At 42.7% G+C, this 16,925-nt stretch overlaps 1 protein-coding gene across 2 annotated transcripts in view; it reads left to right on the forward strand.

Moving 5' to 3' along the window:
• ARIH1 (ariadne RBR E3 ubiquitin protein ligase 1) overlaps positions 1–14,974 on the forward strand; it is a 147,038-nt gene extending 132,064 nt beyond the window's left edge. The window contains exons 10-14 of one of the 2 annotated variants that reach the window (XM_054041243.1): positions 5,306–5,436; positions 5,535–5,591; positions 8,987–9,260; positions 10,370–10,482; positions 13,435–14,974. In XM_054041243.1, coding sequence (XP_053897218.1) covers positions 5,306–5,436; positions 5,535–5,591; positions 8,987–9,260; positions 10,370–10,482; positions 13,435–13,519 — 660 coding nt within the window. In that variant the 3' untranslated portion in view covers positions 13,520–14,974. Of the gene's footprint in view, positions 1–5,305; positions 5,437–5,534; positions 5,593–8,986; positions 9,261–10,369; positions 10,483–13,434 lie in introns of both variants that reach the window. The other variant, XM_054041244.1, reaches the window with a different exon arrangement.
• The last annotated feature ends 1,951 nt before the right edge of the window (positions 14,975–16,925 follow it).

Consider the following 16,925-nt stretch of genomic DNA (forward strand, 5'->3'; position numbering starts at 1 on the left):
AGTGTGATTTGGCCTTCCTGATTTCACTCCTGCATGCCTGAGCAATATTTTTATACTCCTCTCTTGTCAATTGTTCAATCTTCCACTTCTTGTAAGCTTCTTTTTTGTGTTTAAGATCAGCAAGGAATTCACTGTTAAGCCACGCTGGTTGCCTGCCATATTTACTATTCTTTCTACACATCGGAATGGTTTGTTCCTGCAACCTCAATAAGGATTCTTTAAAAAACAGCCAGCTCTCCTGGACTCCGTTCCCCCTCATGTTATTCTCCTAGGAGATCCTGCCCATCAGTTCCCTGAGGGAGTCAAAGTCGTCTTTTCTGAAGTCCAGGGTCCATATTTTGCTGCTCTCCTTTCTTCCTTGTGTCAGGATCCTGAGTTCGATCATTTTGTGATCACTGCCTCCCAGGTTCCCATCCACTTTTGCTTCCCCTACTAATTCTTCCCTGTTCGTGAGCAGCAGGTCAAGAAGAGCTCTGCCCCTAGTTGGTTCCTCCAGCACTTGCACCAGGAAATTGTCCCCTACACTTTCCAAAAACTTGTCTGTGCCCTGCTGTATTGCTCTCCCTGCCGATATCGGGGTGATTGAAGTCCCCCATGAGAACCAGGGCCTGTGATCTAGTAACTTCTGTTAGTTGCTGGAAGAAAACCTCGTCTACCTCATCCTCCTGGTCTGGTGCTCTATAGCAGACTCCCGCCACGACATCACCCTTGTTGCTCACACTTCTAAACTTAATCCAGAGACTCTCAGGTTTTTCTGCAGTTCTGTACTGGAGCTCTGAGCAGTCATACTGCTCTCTTACATACAATGCAACTCCTCCACCCTTTTTGCCCTGCCTGTCCTTCCTGAACAGTTTATATCCATCCATGACAGTATTCCAGTCATGTGATTTATCCCACCAGGTCTTTGTTATTCCAATCACATCTTAATTCATTGACTGTGCCAGGACTTCCAGTTCTCCCTGCTTGTTTCCCAGGCTTCTTTCATTTGTGTATAGGCACTTAAGATAACTCGCTGATCGTCCCGCTTTCTCAGTAAGAGGCAGGAGTCCTCCCCTCTTGTGCTCTCCTGCTTGTGCTTTCTCCTGGCATCCCGCTTCCCCACTTACCTCAGGGCTTTGGTCTCCTTCCCCCAGTGAACCTAATTTAAAGCCCTCCTCACGAGGTTAGCCAGCCTGCTTGTGAAGATGCTCTTCCCTCTCTTTAAGTGGAGCCTGTCTCTGCCTAGCACTCCTACTTCTTGGAACACCATCCCATGGTCAAATCTAAAGCCCTCTCTCTGACACCACCTCCGTAGCCATTCATTGACTTCCATGATTCGACAGTTTCTACCCGGGCCTTTTCCTTGCACAGGGAGGATGGACGAGAACACCACTTGCACCTCAAACTCCTTTATCCTTCTTCCCAGAGCCACGTAGTCTGCAGTGATCCACTCAAGGTCATTCTTGGTAGTATCATTGGTGCCCTCGTGGAGAAGCAGGAACGGGTAGCGATACGAGGGCTTGATGAGTCTTAGCAGTCTCTCCATCACATCGTGAATCCTAGCTCCTGGCAAGCAGCACACTTCTCGGTTTTCCCAGTCGGGACGGCAGATAGATGACTCAGTCCCCCTGAGGAGGGAGTCCCCGACCACCACCACCTGCCTCCTTCTCTTGGGAGTGGTGGTCGTGGAACACCCTCCCCCCCCCATCCCTAGGACAGTGCATCTCATGCCTTCCAATCAGTGGAGTACCCTTCTGCTCCCTTCCTTCAGATGTATCATCTAGTCCACTCTCCACATTAGTACCTGTGAAGAGAACATGAAAACGGTTGCTCACCTGTATTTGCATTCCTGGTACATGGATGCTCCTCTTTCTTCTTCTGAAGGTCACATGCTGCCAGTTTTCTTCACTGTCCTTCTGTTCCCGCTGCGCAGCCTGCTCTGATTCTTCAGAATGTCCTGGTCCACCACTAGGGAGCTATGGTAATAAAAATAAAAAATTAAACTAGTGCAGGTCATGGGGCACTAGCTTTGTAATAGTTTCCTAGTGCAACTTAACTCATTGTCTTTAACCTAGAAAGCCTTAGTTGCATTAGGGTCTGGTGGAGATACTTTCCTCTTGGTGTGATACTGTGGAGATCAGAGGCACTTGAGCTAAGTGCTCCCTGTGCAACTGTGAGGGGAGAGAAGAGGAGACAGTTTTGGTGAGATTTTGACCTTTGGGTCACACCTCAAGGTTTGCTTGCTCTTCCTGTTTTTTCCTAGGAATAAGGGTCATAGGTGGATGATGGGAAAGGCTTTGGTTTTGGACAGAGTGACTTGCAGGGGAGGCTTGGTTTTGGATACTGGTCCTTAGTTGTATTTTAAATGTGGACATGTGCTCAGAGTAGTGGGTGGGCACTCCTTTAAAATCTGAATGAAGAAGAGTGCAGACTAAGCAAAAGAAAAGCCATCTACTTTATAGACTGAATCTTTTTCTTTGAGCGCCTTCTGTGCAGGGGATGTGTATAGAAAAGGAATAATTCAAACGTCTGAAAGTTTAAACTTAACATTTTAGAGGAGGGCAGGTCCAGTGGTTATGGCACTAGCCTCGGTCTTGGGCGATCTGGATTAATTTCCTTCTTTACCACAGATTTCCTGCATGACCTTGGGCATTCACCTTTGACACTCAGTGTTTCAGTTCCCCATTTGTAAAACCGAGGTTTTATTGCTGCTTTACCTCTCAAGGATGTGAGGATGAGTACATTAAAGTCTGAGGTGCTTAAATACTACTCTGATGGCAGGGTAAGGGGCGGCCAAGTACCTAGGAAATTGTTTTCCTGACACTTCTGAGGAGCTGAGGAATTGGGGAGAATAGTTACCTGCTTGTTCACTCGGTTCTAATGCAACATGGCTAACCTGGGATCGGGGAGCTTAAGGAAGTTTGATTGGCTGCGCGGTGCTCTGAAACAGAGAAATAACATTTTCTTCCCTGTTCCCAAGCAGGAGTTACATTTAGAAACATCCTATTTCTGTCTCAAGAACAGGAGTACTTGTGGCACCTTGGAAACTAACAAATTTATTTCAACATAAGCTTTCATGGGCTACAGCCCACTTCATCAGATGCATAAAATGGAACACACAGAAGATATTTATCCATACAGAAAACATGAAAAGGTGGAAGTAGCCATACCAACTGTAGGAGGCCAATCAATTGAGATGAGCTATCATCAGCAGGAGGAAAAAAAAAACACTTTTGAAGTGATAATTGAGGTGACCCATAGAATGTCACAGAAACACCACCCTATACCGGAAACCTACTGACCGCTATACTTACCTACATGCCTCCAGCTTCCATCCAGGACACACCACACTATCCATTGTCTACAGTCAAGCTCTAAGATACAACCGCATTTGCTCCAATCCCTCAGACAGGGATAAACACCTACAAGATCTCTATCAAGATTCTTAAAACTACAATACCCACCTGCTGAAGTGACGCCACTAGCTGTCACCTTCAGCCCCCAACTAAAACCTCTCCGGCGCATCATCAGAAATCTACAACCTATCCTGAAAGATGATCCCTCACTCTCACAGATCTTGGGAGACAGGCCAGTCCTCGCTTACAGAGAGCCTCCCAACCTGAAGCAAATACTCACCAGCAACCGCACACCATACAACATAAACACTAACCCAGGAACCTATCCTTGCAACAAAGCCCGATGCCAACTCTGTCCACGTATCTATTTAAGTGACACCATCATAGGACCTAATCACATCAGCCACGCTATCAGGGGCTCGTTCACCTGCACATCTACCAACGTGATATATGCCATCTTGTGCCAGCAATGCCCCTCTGCCGTATACATTGGCCAAACTGGACAATCTCTACACAAAAGAATAAATGGACACAAATCTGACATCAGGAATCATAACATTCAAAAACCAGTGGGAGAACACTTAACCTCTCTAACTACTCAGTGACAGACTTGAAGGTGGCAATTTTGCAACAAAAAAAACTTCAAAAACAGACTCCAAAGAGAGACTGCTGAACTTGAATTAATATGCAAATTAGATACAATTAACTTAAGTTTAAACAGAGACTGGGAATGGTTGGATCATTACACTAATTGAATCTATTTCCACATGTTAAGTATCCTCACACCTTCTATGGGTCATCTGGATTATCACTTCAAAAGTTTTTTTTTTTTTTTTTTTCTCCTGCTGATGATAGCTCATCTCAATTGATTGTGGTAATGCAAGGCCTTGATTGGGGTGGCATGTGAGGGGAGAGGAGAGTACAACAGGAATGTTGAAAGCATTACAGGGAAAGTGTATATGGGGTGGGAATCCTTAATTCCATTTTATTTTATTGTAGGCATATTCGGTGAACTAATGGCCTGTTTAGTTGATGGGGCGGGGAAGTTGAACTTTAGAAGGAGGAACTTTTCTTTGTGTCTGAGGTTTTCAGATACTTTTTTAGATGAAATGTGATCACAGTTGTTGTCACTGATCCAAGACAGCCTCCAGGGCCTTTAAGCTCTGATATTGAGTCTATGTGCTGGAATAGACCAAAAGTTTTGCTGTGAAGAAAGCAGGTTGCTGCGAAAGCACTTCTGGTGTTCATTACAAGAACTGTCTGCAAAACAAACTCTGCTGCCTAAATTGGGATGTTGAGACGTTCTGCCCAAACAGAGGAAACATTTGAGTACAATAGCTCTTTATATGTTGGGGACGACTTTAAAATAACTGTTTACATCAACACGGATTGGCTTCTATAATTGGCAGCCAGATATTTAAATACTTCACAATTTTCAGCCAATCCAAAAAGTCTTGCTAGTGGAAGTCTATCTTGGCCTATCTCAGCCTTGGTCTTCAAAGTTTAAAAAAAAAAATACATCTCCCAACATGTGTGGAGCACACTTAGTCTTACTACAAAATATTCTCTGTTTTGTGAGCCACCCCATTAGCTGCTGGTAGCAGTAGAGCAGTTGTTGATTTTACTGAGGATCATAAAATTACCTTTTCCCCCAGGAGTACCCGGGCAATATTGGCAAGTCATCTTACAATGACTAGTCATGTAACCGGATGAGTTATTCTTCAAGCTTTTATAGTCATGCCTCTTCAAATATTTGAAAGTCTCTTGGGGCCTGACTCAGGAGAGAAGAAGATCATATTGACTTTTCTCCTGCCCATTTCATTTCTGAGGGCGTGTAATTTTTCACAGCTCCATTGTGAACTGAGTTGACTGTATTAAGTTCATATTTGTGTTGTGTTCCAACAAGATCTGAAAGATTAGAGCACATGTCCTGTTTCTAACATTGATAGCAGTGTCTATTCTGTTCACAGGAATGCCCAAAATGCCATGTGACCATCGAAAAAGATGGAGGCTGCAATCACATGGTCTGTCGGAACCAGAACTGTAAAGCAGAGTTCTGCTGGGTGTGTCTTGGCCCTTGGGAGCCACATGGATCTGCCTGGTAGGTTTAGAATCTTAAACTGGTGGAAGACAGGGCAGTTGTATTGCCAGCATTCTACATGTTTTAACTTCAGCCCATGAATTCACTCTTTTTTTCAGGTACAACTGTAATCGCTACAATGAGGATGATGCAAAGGCAGCAAGAGATGCACAGGAGGTGAGTACATAACTCTTGGTGGGGATTGAAAGAACATCCAGTTTTGAGGAACAATTTCTTTTGGGTTTTGTAAACCTTTAAATACTTTATATTGTCACTTCTTGTTAAAATACACAAATAGTGAAGGTTGACAGTGAACCTCCAGGAACTGGATGAGCCAAAGTCCAAAAGACATTTAAATTTGATCACAACAATGAAATCTTCCTTTTGGGATAAAGTCAATGTACAATGTCCTCAGAACATTTTAAACTGTGCTATTTGCTGCCTGCTGGTTTGTTGATTGCAGACATCGCATTCACTGAGATGTTCTTGAAAGCAGGCTCACTGAATTGCAGCTGGGTTAAACATTGTAGTGTGAATATGGGTAATGCAACCAGGAGGACTCTCTCAAATGGAGGGATTGCACCCTGTGTATTGCAGATTGCAGCAATTCATTTCACCCACTTTGGCTAAGTATTCCTATAGCTGGTAACTAGCATATTTCCTGAAACACCCTCTACTACAAATGGCTGTAACATGTACTGAAGTATATAATAAGCCATCTTCTTCGCATCATATTTATCCTGTGCATGTCATTAGTACCTCAGCTAATCTGCCAGTGAAAAGAAAACTAGGATGCATTTGATTCATGCCTGTACTATTAATCAGTGATGCATTTCTCCATACTATATATATATTGCACCTCTTTCTCATACTCTGAGATCAGGTTTTTCCTTGATATAATGTAAATATCGGTATTGTGAAACTATTTAATATTTCATCTCTAGGTGCTAATCTGAAAATATAATTTAAAAAAAATATTTTTGGCTGTACAGTCAATCTTGGTCATAGGTATTATTTCTAACAGCCACATTGTAGTAACCTATAAGCAGCACTTAACTTGGAAGGGTGTAAATCAGTGTTCTAATTAGGATATTAATTTCCTGTGTGGGTTGGACCCAGAGGTTGCAGTCAGGATCAGGCCCTTGTGTGCTGCACTGTACACACATATACCGGAATGAAATGACCCCATAGTGGATCACTTCCTGTTGTTAAATTCCCGAAAACAATTGTTGAATGTTCATAAGGAGATGATTTTGACATCCCAGTGATCTATCGAGCGTCTAACAACTGTACAAAGCAACAGAGAGTCCTGTGGCACCTTTAAGACTAACAGATGTATTGGAGCATACATGCATCTGACGAAGTGGGCATTCACCCTCGAAAGCTTATGCTCCAATACATTTGTTAGTCTTAAAGGTGCCACAGGACTCTCTGTTGCTTTTTACAGATCCAGACTAACACGGCTACCCCTCTGATACTTAACAACTGTACAGAAGATGTGGGTTTACTTTGTGGGTCTAACAGCATGGAATGGCAAGAATTAGCAGTGATGCTGAGGCAGAGAAGAGATTAATCACCATTCTGGTCTGGTTGGGGTTTTGAGTGACAATCTTATTTTCCACTTAGAGGCAGTAGTGGCCCCAAAGGAGCTAAGGTTGAAATGGGGGCACAGATCTTCAGGTATCCAATGGGAACAGAGGGCCTCCTTTAAAAAATAAATAAATAAATAAAAGTTCTTCCTTAGATTTTGTTTTTTGGGTGCCAGCATGCACGCAGTCCTGTGCTTCATCTACAGGTAACTGGCTTTGTAAGGAGATGCATGCTAACTAAGGTCTTGTGACAAAGACATGTATGTCTACTTGTCAAGTGCCATTTAAAGGGTATGTAATACCAGATGACCTGTAACGAGTGATCAATACAGATGAGTTGTAACAACCCCTCTGATACAGTTGCCTAACTCTTCCCATTATCAAAACTTCTCTGGCAGTTTTTTTGACCTGCTGTAATGTCTGCTTGGTTTGCAGCAGGGATTTGAAATCTGCTGGGGGATGGCCCTGTGGTCAGAGGGGTGCCTTTTGCTGCCTGGCAAAAATCCATTTAGGGATTGGATAAAATGAGCTTTGAAGGGATAAGAAGTTGTTTAGGGCCAACCCTGGCTGGCTAGCCTGCCTTTCTTGTGTGTCTTTAATGCTGTAGGGACAAGGTGGGTGCCTGTTTAATATTTAATGCTGAACAAAATTCCCACTCCTGGTTTCCACTCCCCACATTTTCTTGTGCTCACATGTGCATACAACAAAACCTCTGGCTAGGGGATACGCCACTGCTCTTCCTTCTGCTGCTGACATGGCCTCTTCCCTGTCTATCTCAATATTTTTGACTTAAGGCATGAATTCTCTGACTTCCTTCCCTCTCCCATAACTAGGTGGGAGTGGGAGGCCCAAAACTTCTGTTGTAACCTGGGTCCAGAAGAGTTGTGACCGCGCGTGCGCGCTCTCTCATGATTTGATTCCCCCACCTTCTGAAACTGAGGTGGGTCATGATCTAGAAAAGGTTGAGAACCACTGACTTGAATGAAGATACACTTGGCTGGGAGCAAGTGAGGTTCTAGAGTTATGTTCCTTGCTGACTGTTGTTGGTGTTAAGTTTGTGAAGGGTACAAAATTTATTAAGAGCAAAGCCTCATACTCCCCTGAGATTACACAAGGTCACTTCTGGCAGAACTGGGAAGAGACCCACTATCTCCTCCATAGTGGAACACAGTCTTACTTGCTTAGCCATACTGCCTCTCAGAATCTGCCATATCTGCACTTGGCTATGCTGTCTGTAAAATGGGGCAGCTCTTGCATATATAACCTACTGCCTTCAATGTGGTGCTCATTGTCCTTCGGTGGCTGTTCCACAGAGGATAACAACCTACTCCTGCTGACAGCTACTGAAGTTACTCTGTTAGCTCAGGTGCAGAAGGTCCAGAGTTCAAACCTTGCTGATAATTGGGGTGGGGTGTTAGTTGTGCAAAATAAAATGTTTTTTCTTTTTAAAAACCTACAAAATTACATACAAAAATCTACATTGGATTGTTAAAGAAAAATCAAGCACTCAGCAGTTAGTAAATGCCAGAATTAAACCTGCTATTGTGCATGTGCACTAACACATTCCTCCATGCTCTGCTCTGCTCTCCTCTCCTCTCCAAATAGGAACCCTGCCTTGTTCAGTGCTTGGCATGACAACCTGTGTGTGTGTGTACTGTAAATGGATTGTGTTTTAAAAGTGTGGTTTAATTCTTCTTCTAAATGTCATGGGTGGGATTTCCTCCTGAAGTGCCAACGCCCTCCGTGTGACCTGGTTTTCCTCAGAGGGTGTGGACCTGCTTACTCAGAGCTGCACAATGACTGGGTGTGTTTCAGTGGTGCCCTGGTCCCATCTGAGCCTGATCTTTTGAAAGGTGCAAAAACATCTTTCGAATGGAAACTCTCTGGTCTGTTGGTCACAGTTGGATTCCTTCAGACTATTTGTTCTCTCCTAGTTTTCAGCCATTACTTTGTTGTAACTATTTATTTTCTTTTCCCTAATGGGAATTAACACAGCGATCCAGAGCAGCCCTGCAGAGGTACCTGTTCTACTGCAACCGCTATATGAACCACATGCAGAGCCTGCGCTTTGAGCACAAACTCTATGCTCAGGTGAAGCAGAAAATGGAGGAGATGCAGCAGCACAACATGTCGTGGATTGAGGTGCAGTTCCTGAAGAAAGCAGTTGATGTCCTCTGCCAGTGTCGTGCCACACTCATGTACACTTATGTCTTTGCCTTCTACCTCAAAAAGAATAATCAGTCCATTATCTTCGAGGTAGGGAAAACACATTTGTACTCCTTACTTCAAGCAAGCAACACTACTGGGTACCACGGGGGGACTTGATCCATGGAAAGGAGTTACTCAGAGGCCATACAAATATGGGTTTATTGAGTATTCTTGAGTGCTGGTGAGACTGTGTAATAATCAGAGGTCATCTAGGATCACATAAACATTCCCTGCTGAGGAAAGGGGAAAGTAAAGTAAACCGGCACTGTAAATCATTGTCTAACTGCTGTCTCATGCTATAAAATAATCACTGTATTATGAGACCTACAAAAAGCAAGTTTTAGGTTTGATCTGTTGAAAGTGTCACCTAGATCTTGGCTTTAACATTGTTTATCTATCCAATATTCCTTGGTTTCAGGGCAGTAGCAGTAGAATAGTGCTCAAAATCTAAAACAGTTCCAGAGCGTATGCTACATAGATAGAAGCAGTGATGGCTGTTAACTTAAAATCATTCACCATTATTCATGCAGGACCTAAGCAAAATGCTGTATGGCCTACAGTCTGTGGAAGGAGAGTAGAGTAACAGACCAATATTAAGCTGTGCTTTGTCATTGATTATGGACGCACCAGCAAAGATGTTGTTAGTGTTGAGCGGAATTAATGTACAAAGGATAGGAGGGGAAAGGATTCTGCTTGCCCTACAGGAAAAACCAAACAGGGAAACAAGCATTATATTAAAAAAACATAAAGGAAATTTTTGGTTGAATTGTGAAATGCATTCTCCTTTTCAGCTCTGATGTGTAGAGGAGCACACTCTGAAGTATAGAGGGGTAGCCGTGTTAGTCTGAATCTGTAAAAAGCAACAGAGGGTCCTGTGGCACATTTAAGACTAACAGAAGTATTGGAGCATAAGCTTTCGTGGGTGAATGCCCACTTCATCAGACCAGATGAAGTGGGCATTCACCCACGAAAGCTTATGCTCCAATATTTCTGTTAGTCTTAAAGGTGCCACAGGACCCTCTGTTGCTTTTTACACTTCGAAGTGTTATCCAACATAATTGTCCCCACCTACTTCTCATTTAGGTTAGGATTTCTAGTTGATTTGAGGAAATGTCTAAAAAAAAAAAAAAAAAACTGGCCCGACTTTCTCTTTGCAGAATAACCAAGCAGACTTAGAGAATGCTACGGAGGTGCTTTCTGGGTACCTGGAGCGAGATATATCCCAAGATTCGCTGCAAGACATAAAGCAGAAAGTACAAGATAAGTACAGGTACACTTTGAAATGAGTTTGTCATATATTGCACAGACCCTGACATCATCCCTCTGTAGGTCACTTTTGATATGGTAGGTAAGAGCCTGTGGAGAATGCACATGTAACAGCCAGGCTGCAAGTTTCTTCCGGACCTTATCCCTTCTGAGAGTCTCACTCATTGTTGGCCTTCTGCTCTGTTTCTTGATCAGATCTCTGACCAGTCAGCTAAATCCAGCAGCAGGCTGATCTCCAACACACCCACACCCAGCATTAGCAATGCTGGATTCCTAGTGGAGACAGGCTGCCAGCACAGTTTACAACATGGTCATCTGGCCCTCTTGGGAGCAACTTGAACTGATGTGGTGCTGGAGGGAAGCCCACAGCAGGACTGTCAGCACTGTTAACTCCTCTTCTGCTGAGCAGTAGTGGGAAACTTTTAAAGTGTCCCTAGTGTAGATAAGGCTCCTCTGTAAAGTATGGTTGCCTTTGGACCATGCAGTTGCTGCAAGGAAGGAGATTCTGAAAAAGACCAAGGAAGGTTCACGTGTAGTGAAGGGAGAGGGATGAGTTGGTTTAATGTTGTTTTCCAATAATTTTGCCTTGGGATGAGTCAACCATAATGTTTTTGTAGTTGGGCAGCTAGACTCCATTGCATCTTTGCCCTCCCTGACTGTAAGCTAACTAATGAATAGGCTATAGTGAGAGAAGAGAAACATGGAAGAAAAGGGGGAGAGTCATGTACTCCCTCACCACTGCCTCTTAGAGAGATGGGGCTTAGAGGGCACATATCTCACTGCTCCTGAAAGTCCTTGAGGAAGTGCTCCTACAATATGGAAAAATTAAAACTATAAACGTAGATGGGTCACAGTACTATGGGCTTCAGTTCTGAGGCAAGAGGCCAGAGTTACTAAATGTCTGTTATGTCTAGCAGGAAAAACAAGCCACTGCACAAGTAAAATGAGCTCTACTGACTAGGAAGTTTCCCCTGTGAATATAAACACTCATGAGTGTATGATAAGAGGTACAACCCACTCCTGTAGTTGCTGGCAGCACTACTAGAATGGAACATTTCCATTAGACTCTGGTTTTGAGGAGTTTGTAACTTGCTCATTTTAACTGGCATTAGGCTGTTATTTTGGCTCTGATGCAGTTGCTCTTAAAATTTGTTAATTCTGTTATCAACTATCCAAAACAGACAAATTAAGACTAAACATGGTGTGGATTGCCTGAAAACACAGCATCCAAACCCACCTTTATATTTCTGGGGAGACTGTGTGGCCTTCCAAGCATGTGCAGGTCCTTGATTAACCAGATACTACCTTAATCACACAGCTTTAAAGAATTCTTTTGGGGAGTTCCAGTGAATGTCCACCTTGTTCATTCAGCTCTAGCTGTTTTTGGCCTATCAGCTTGTGATGCCCATGACATTTCTGGAAAACAGGAGTTAGAAAAAGCTAGCAAAATAACTGAAGATTGGAAAGCAATTACTATACATGTTCCATTTATCACGTGTTCCATGAAATCAATGGGACTTTGTGCTATGATTTACATTCCAACAGCTGATACCAGTGGGAAGAACTAGAATAGGTTCATTCAGATAAATCTATCAGCTGGATCAGATGCTGAGGATTAAGGCAAGACAATTCTGAGTGCTGCCATTCTGTGGCTTTCCCTCTTGTTCCTAGATATGGTAACATATGTAATCGAGGCTTGTTGGCTGTTTGAAGATTCCTGCAATAGACATACAGAGACAGCTTTTTTTTTTCCTTCTGCTAATGTGTATCTTGCCTTAGCTAGGGTGAGAGGTATTTCGCTTTTGCAGAGAAGAAGACATGGCTCAGCTGTGAGAGCCCTTCAGATGACACTGACAGACAAATATGCCTGGAAACTGAACTTACTGCTCTGGTCACATGCCTCTCTACCTCCAGTGGGAGTCTTTAACTCATGAGTTGGTTCCTAAATTCTAGCTTCTCATATTACAGCTCAACATTTCTGTGCAACTGAATGGATTTGGCTCAGCTAACTGCTTTTCTGCTAGTGGTATTCTACCTGTGCTGTCAAGCTGCACTGATTAGCCATGGAATCAGTGGCATGGTCATGCCTGCTGTACTGAGAAACAATTAATGAAGTAAAGGTTTTTTTGTCCCTAACATGCAAGTGAGAGGGGGCAGAACTTGACATAGCCAGTGAACAGCATTTATCTCCGGAAATGTGTCAATAAGTAACATTAAAGGGACACTGAAGACTTATTTCTCATCTTTCTAGTTGGCTACTAGACCTGAAATTAACATGGTTCCTTTTGATTCATTGCTTTGCCCCAATGTCATTGATATTGGTAGGAGTGTACCTAGCTCTGGGATCAGTGTTAATTGCTGCTTCACCAGCAGGGAAATCATCATGTTTTGAGTGTATGCAGATTGGAGAGACTTTTTAGGACATAGTGGGCAAACGTTTCAGGCACATGCGGTGGTGTGATTCCTAGGGCAGATCCTTGGTCCAGCTAGGCTAACCAGCCATTGCTTTGTCTTTATTGCTTCCATCTTTACTATTTTGGAAGTGAACAACATTGGACCCAGTCCGTTTGTGTTATATTGGCTTTTCTCGTCTGTCATCGTAACGTGGCCCAGTGGCTAGGGCACGAGGCTGAGAGTCAGCAGAACTTGGTTTCTGTTTCCAGCTCTGCCACTAACCTGTGCTGTGTTGTAGGTATGCCACAACCCCTCCATGTGTCCATCTTTCAGCTTGTAAAATAGGGATAATGCTGAGCTAGCTTTACAAATGACTTCCTTCTCTGCAGATCAAAGCACTATATTACACATGTTTATGATGTGTACCTCACAGATCTCTTGATTGACTCCCAGGACTTGTCAAACCATGTCAAAGCATGACAGTCACTTGTGTATAGTGGCTAGAACAGCATACATACAATTCCTAACCAGCATCTCAATGTGCTTTCCCCCTTTGCTGCAGATACTGCGAGAGTCGACGAAGGGTTTTGTTGCAGCATGTGCATGAAGGCTATGAGAAGGACCTGTGGGAGTACATTGAGGACTGAGACTAGCCCTGCATAAAATGAACTCTGAAAACTTTACCATCTAGAGTGCTCATGCAATTAAAACAAAACACACACAAAAAGAGGCACTACGCCTATTACACCGCTGGGTCTGTAGTACCGGGATTCTGTTTTTCTAACAGAAAATTTAAGTAAATTATATTGTAATAAAAAAGGTAGATAAACCATTGTACAACAGTATTCTAGGCGGCCAATAAGAGTGTGACGGACGCACTAAAAAAACCCTCCAACTTTAACTTGTAACGTAGCTTCATTCTCCAAGCCGACTCCTTTTTTTTTTCTTTTCTTTTTTTTCCTGTGTGTAGTACAGATGAAATTTAAACCAGTTTCTTGACACCGCTTTTCATGTCCAAACCAGCCATTTTGATGTACTTTGGTAAGGGGTTCTCCCTCTCCCTCCTCCTCTCATACACCCAAGTTCATGAATGAATGTTGATTGGCTCATTGTAAAGATGATTCTTGGGGAAGGGAGGAGGGGGGTACACAGCAAGGAAAAAACTTTGTATATGACTTTTAAAACAAAAAGAGGACAACACAGTATTTTTCAAAATTGTATATAGCGCATATGCATGGACAAAGAGCAAGCGTGGCACGTGTTTGCATAATGTTTAATTACAAAAAATATTTATTCTTTAAAAATCTTCAAGATTATGTCTATTTGCTGTGCATTTTCTTTGTTTGCTTTTTTTAAGCCCTGGGATTGGGGTGGGGGAAATGTGTGCTGGTGTAGTGACTCTTTTGCAGGTTTTTACCTGAGAAGTTGAATTTCTCCTCTTCCTGCATCTTTGATTCCCTGGCCTCCATGGTTTGTGTGTCCATTGCTGGCAACGGAACCACCCCTTCAAATTTCCAGCTCCTAACGCAAACTGATTAACTTGGTGTGCGTTTCATTAGAGATGAATGTATGTTGTGATGCAGGATGCTTTCTTTTTCACCCAGAATGTCACCACAATCAAGCCATTCCCATGCACCCAGGACATGCGCTCTGAACCTGGCTGATGTTCAAATCTATAGGAAGTGTGTGTTAGGAATTTTTCTTTTGGAGGAAAAGGAGGATTCTCTCTTACACCACTTCTCAAAGAGCATTGAAAGAATTCAACTGTGGATCTCCTCTCCCTCCCCCTTTAGCTATCAAATGGAACATTCCTTGCTGTTTTTAAGTTTCACTTACATTATTACAAATCGTGACGTTGAAAAGGAAGATGGTGGAATTGTCTTTGTTTGTTTTGGGCTCAGTTATTGGGCAAACTGTCCTGGCAAGTATTAAACACTCCATCTAGTGCAGTAGCAATTGAAATCATTGGGATATTTTTTTTCAATTAAAAGGGGGTAAGAACTAATGAGTTTTAGCTACTGAGTCCATTTTTTATTATTTCTGTAACAAGAGCTATGTTAAAGTACACAATTGGTGGTGGTTTTATTAAATTTACTTCTGTATAGGAATCCCTTCTGTGGTATTTTTCACCAGGCCAGTGTCCTAAAAGCTTGCTGATAACCTACCAAGTTAAGGGGGAAGGAATAAAGAGGGGTAGCTGAGGCAGTCTACAGAGGTCCCTAATATGAAACACCTGTTTCTGCTGAGGTGGTCTTAGCCATTTCCTTCAGCTCTCTTGCACCTGGAGGGGATGCTGCTAAATGCTGACACCTACAGAAGGTTAGCTTTGGAATTCCACTCTTGCTGTGCATCAGCTTCTGCTGAAAGGGCTTGTTTATCTCAACCCCCCTTGCAGAATTGCACTGGAGCAGAATGACCACATGCACCCTCACAACTTGTGTCCTGTGCACTTTTCTTTAGAAGGCTGTGAGGGAAATTAATCCGAGGGTGTATCTCTGTGTATACAGTGAAGAGCTCTGTTCTGCCAGGCTGGGCACACCACAATGTGGACATCACTAAAGGATATCTGGTCTCACTTCTCATTAAAACTGCTCTATCCTTGCAGCTCTCTAGCACCCAAATTTTACTGATTGGCTTTTGAAAACATCAGGCCCAAAATGTATATTTCAGGTTAAAAATGTAAATCAAAATGCTTCCTAAAATAGCATCTCCACCTGGAGTCAACTGAGGGGCACATCTAGCTGTGCTTTGTGGGTGGATGGGAGTCCCCTGAAATGAAATGTTCCTCAGCTGTTTACATTTCCTGTGGTCAGGTTTTAGCCTATTTGCTTACTGTCCCATCACCTGAGAATTGAAACCCTATGTACACATAGGAACTTCAGCTCCTAAAGATTAAGGGATATATTGTGTTCTTAAATCTTGATCTCTGTAGACCTCATTTAAGACAACTGCTTAAAACTACCATCTCCCATGTAGTGTTTAAGTTCTGCATAGGCTGTCACTATTCACTTACTTGCTGACCCTTTATCACAGCTTTCAATACTCTAATTCTCCATATTTATTGAAAATTACCTTTTTCAGTAATGCGGGCTGGGCAGAGTCCCTTGCCCAGTTTGAGACTGTTTGATCATTCACATCAGCTGGCAGGCCCTTTCCTTCTTTTAAGGGCAAATATTTGCAGTTAGAATGTATGGACTGGATGCTTGACAGCAGCAATACGCAAAATAGTGAATGGGCCTCAATAACTTACACTGGGCTAACTTTATGACTGGGTCCTACCACCAGAAAGCAGAATAGCAACACTATTAGCTTGCCTTCAGAACCCTAAATCCCCTGTAACTCACTGTTGCTCTGGTTTCAGAGTAACAGCCGTGTTGCTCTGGTGTTTTCTATACTATCTGGATCAATGACTGTTTTTAATTAAGTTTTAGTATAACTGCTGTATTAGAAGTTAAGAGTGATGTAGAGCCACCTCCACAAAACACACACACACTCTATCTTAACTGAGCTTTCAGCTGACAGGGCCCTATTAAGCACTTAGGGATGGTGAGACAATCAGATTGGTGGGTTGATTGATCCAGGACTCTTAACCTCCTATTTTCCATAGAGAGAGCACCTCATGCTGTGGAAATAACTCTTCTTAGGCAATTTCATTGTAACTGCTGGACTGTTCCATGTTAAGGTTACAGAGGGAGAGAGAGCATTCCTAATGCTAATAAACTTTTATTTTGTTATTTCATTAGTTATTTTTGTGTTTGTCATAAATTCCTCAGGTGCCCTGAAGGTACCTTGAGTGGTGTTGTAGGTAGGGTGACCTATTCATAGTTTGTCTACTGAATGACACAATTCTATCTAAAATAGTGATTTTGACATCATAGTGTGTGTGTGTATATATATATATATATATATGTATATATATATATATATATATGGATTTTTCTTATTAAAGTGTCCACTCAGATTCTGATGTCAGACCCATGGCTGAGTTGTCCAGGACAATGAAGTTTCTTAACATCCATATATTATAAACGCACTGCCAAGCACTAACAGTGA

Source organism: Malaclemys terrapin, chromosome 10 (genome assembly GCF_027887155.1).
Source record: "Malaclemys terrapin pileata isolate rMalTer1 chromosome 10, rMalTer1.hap1, whole genome shotgun sequence".
NCBI lineage: Eukaryota > Metazoa > Chordata > Testudines > Emydidae > Malaclemys > Malaclemys terrapin.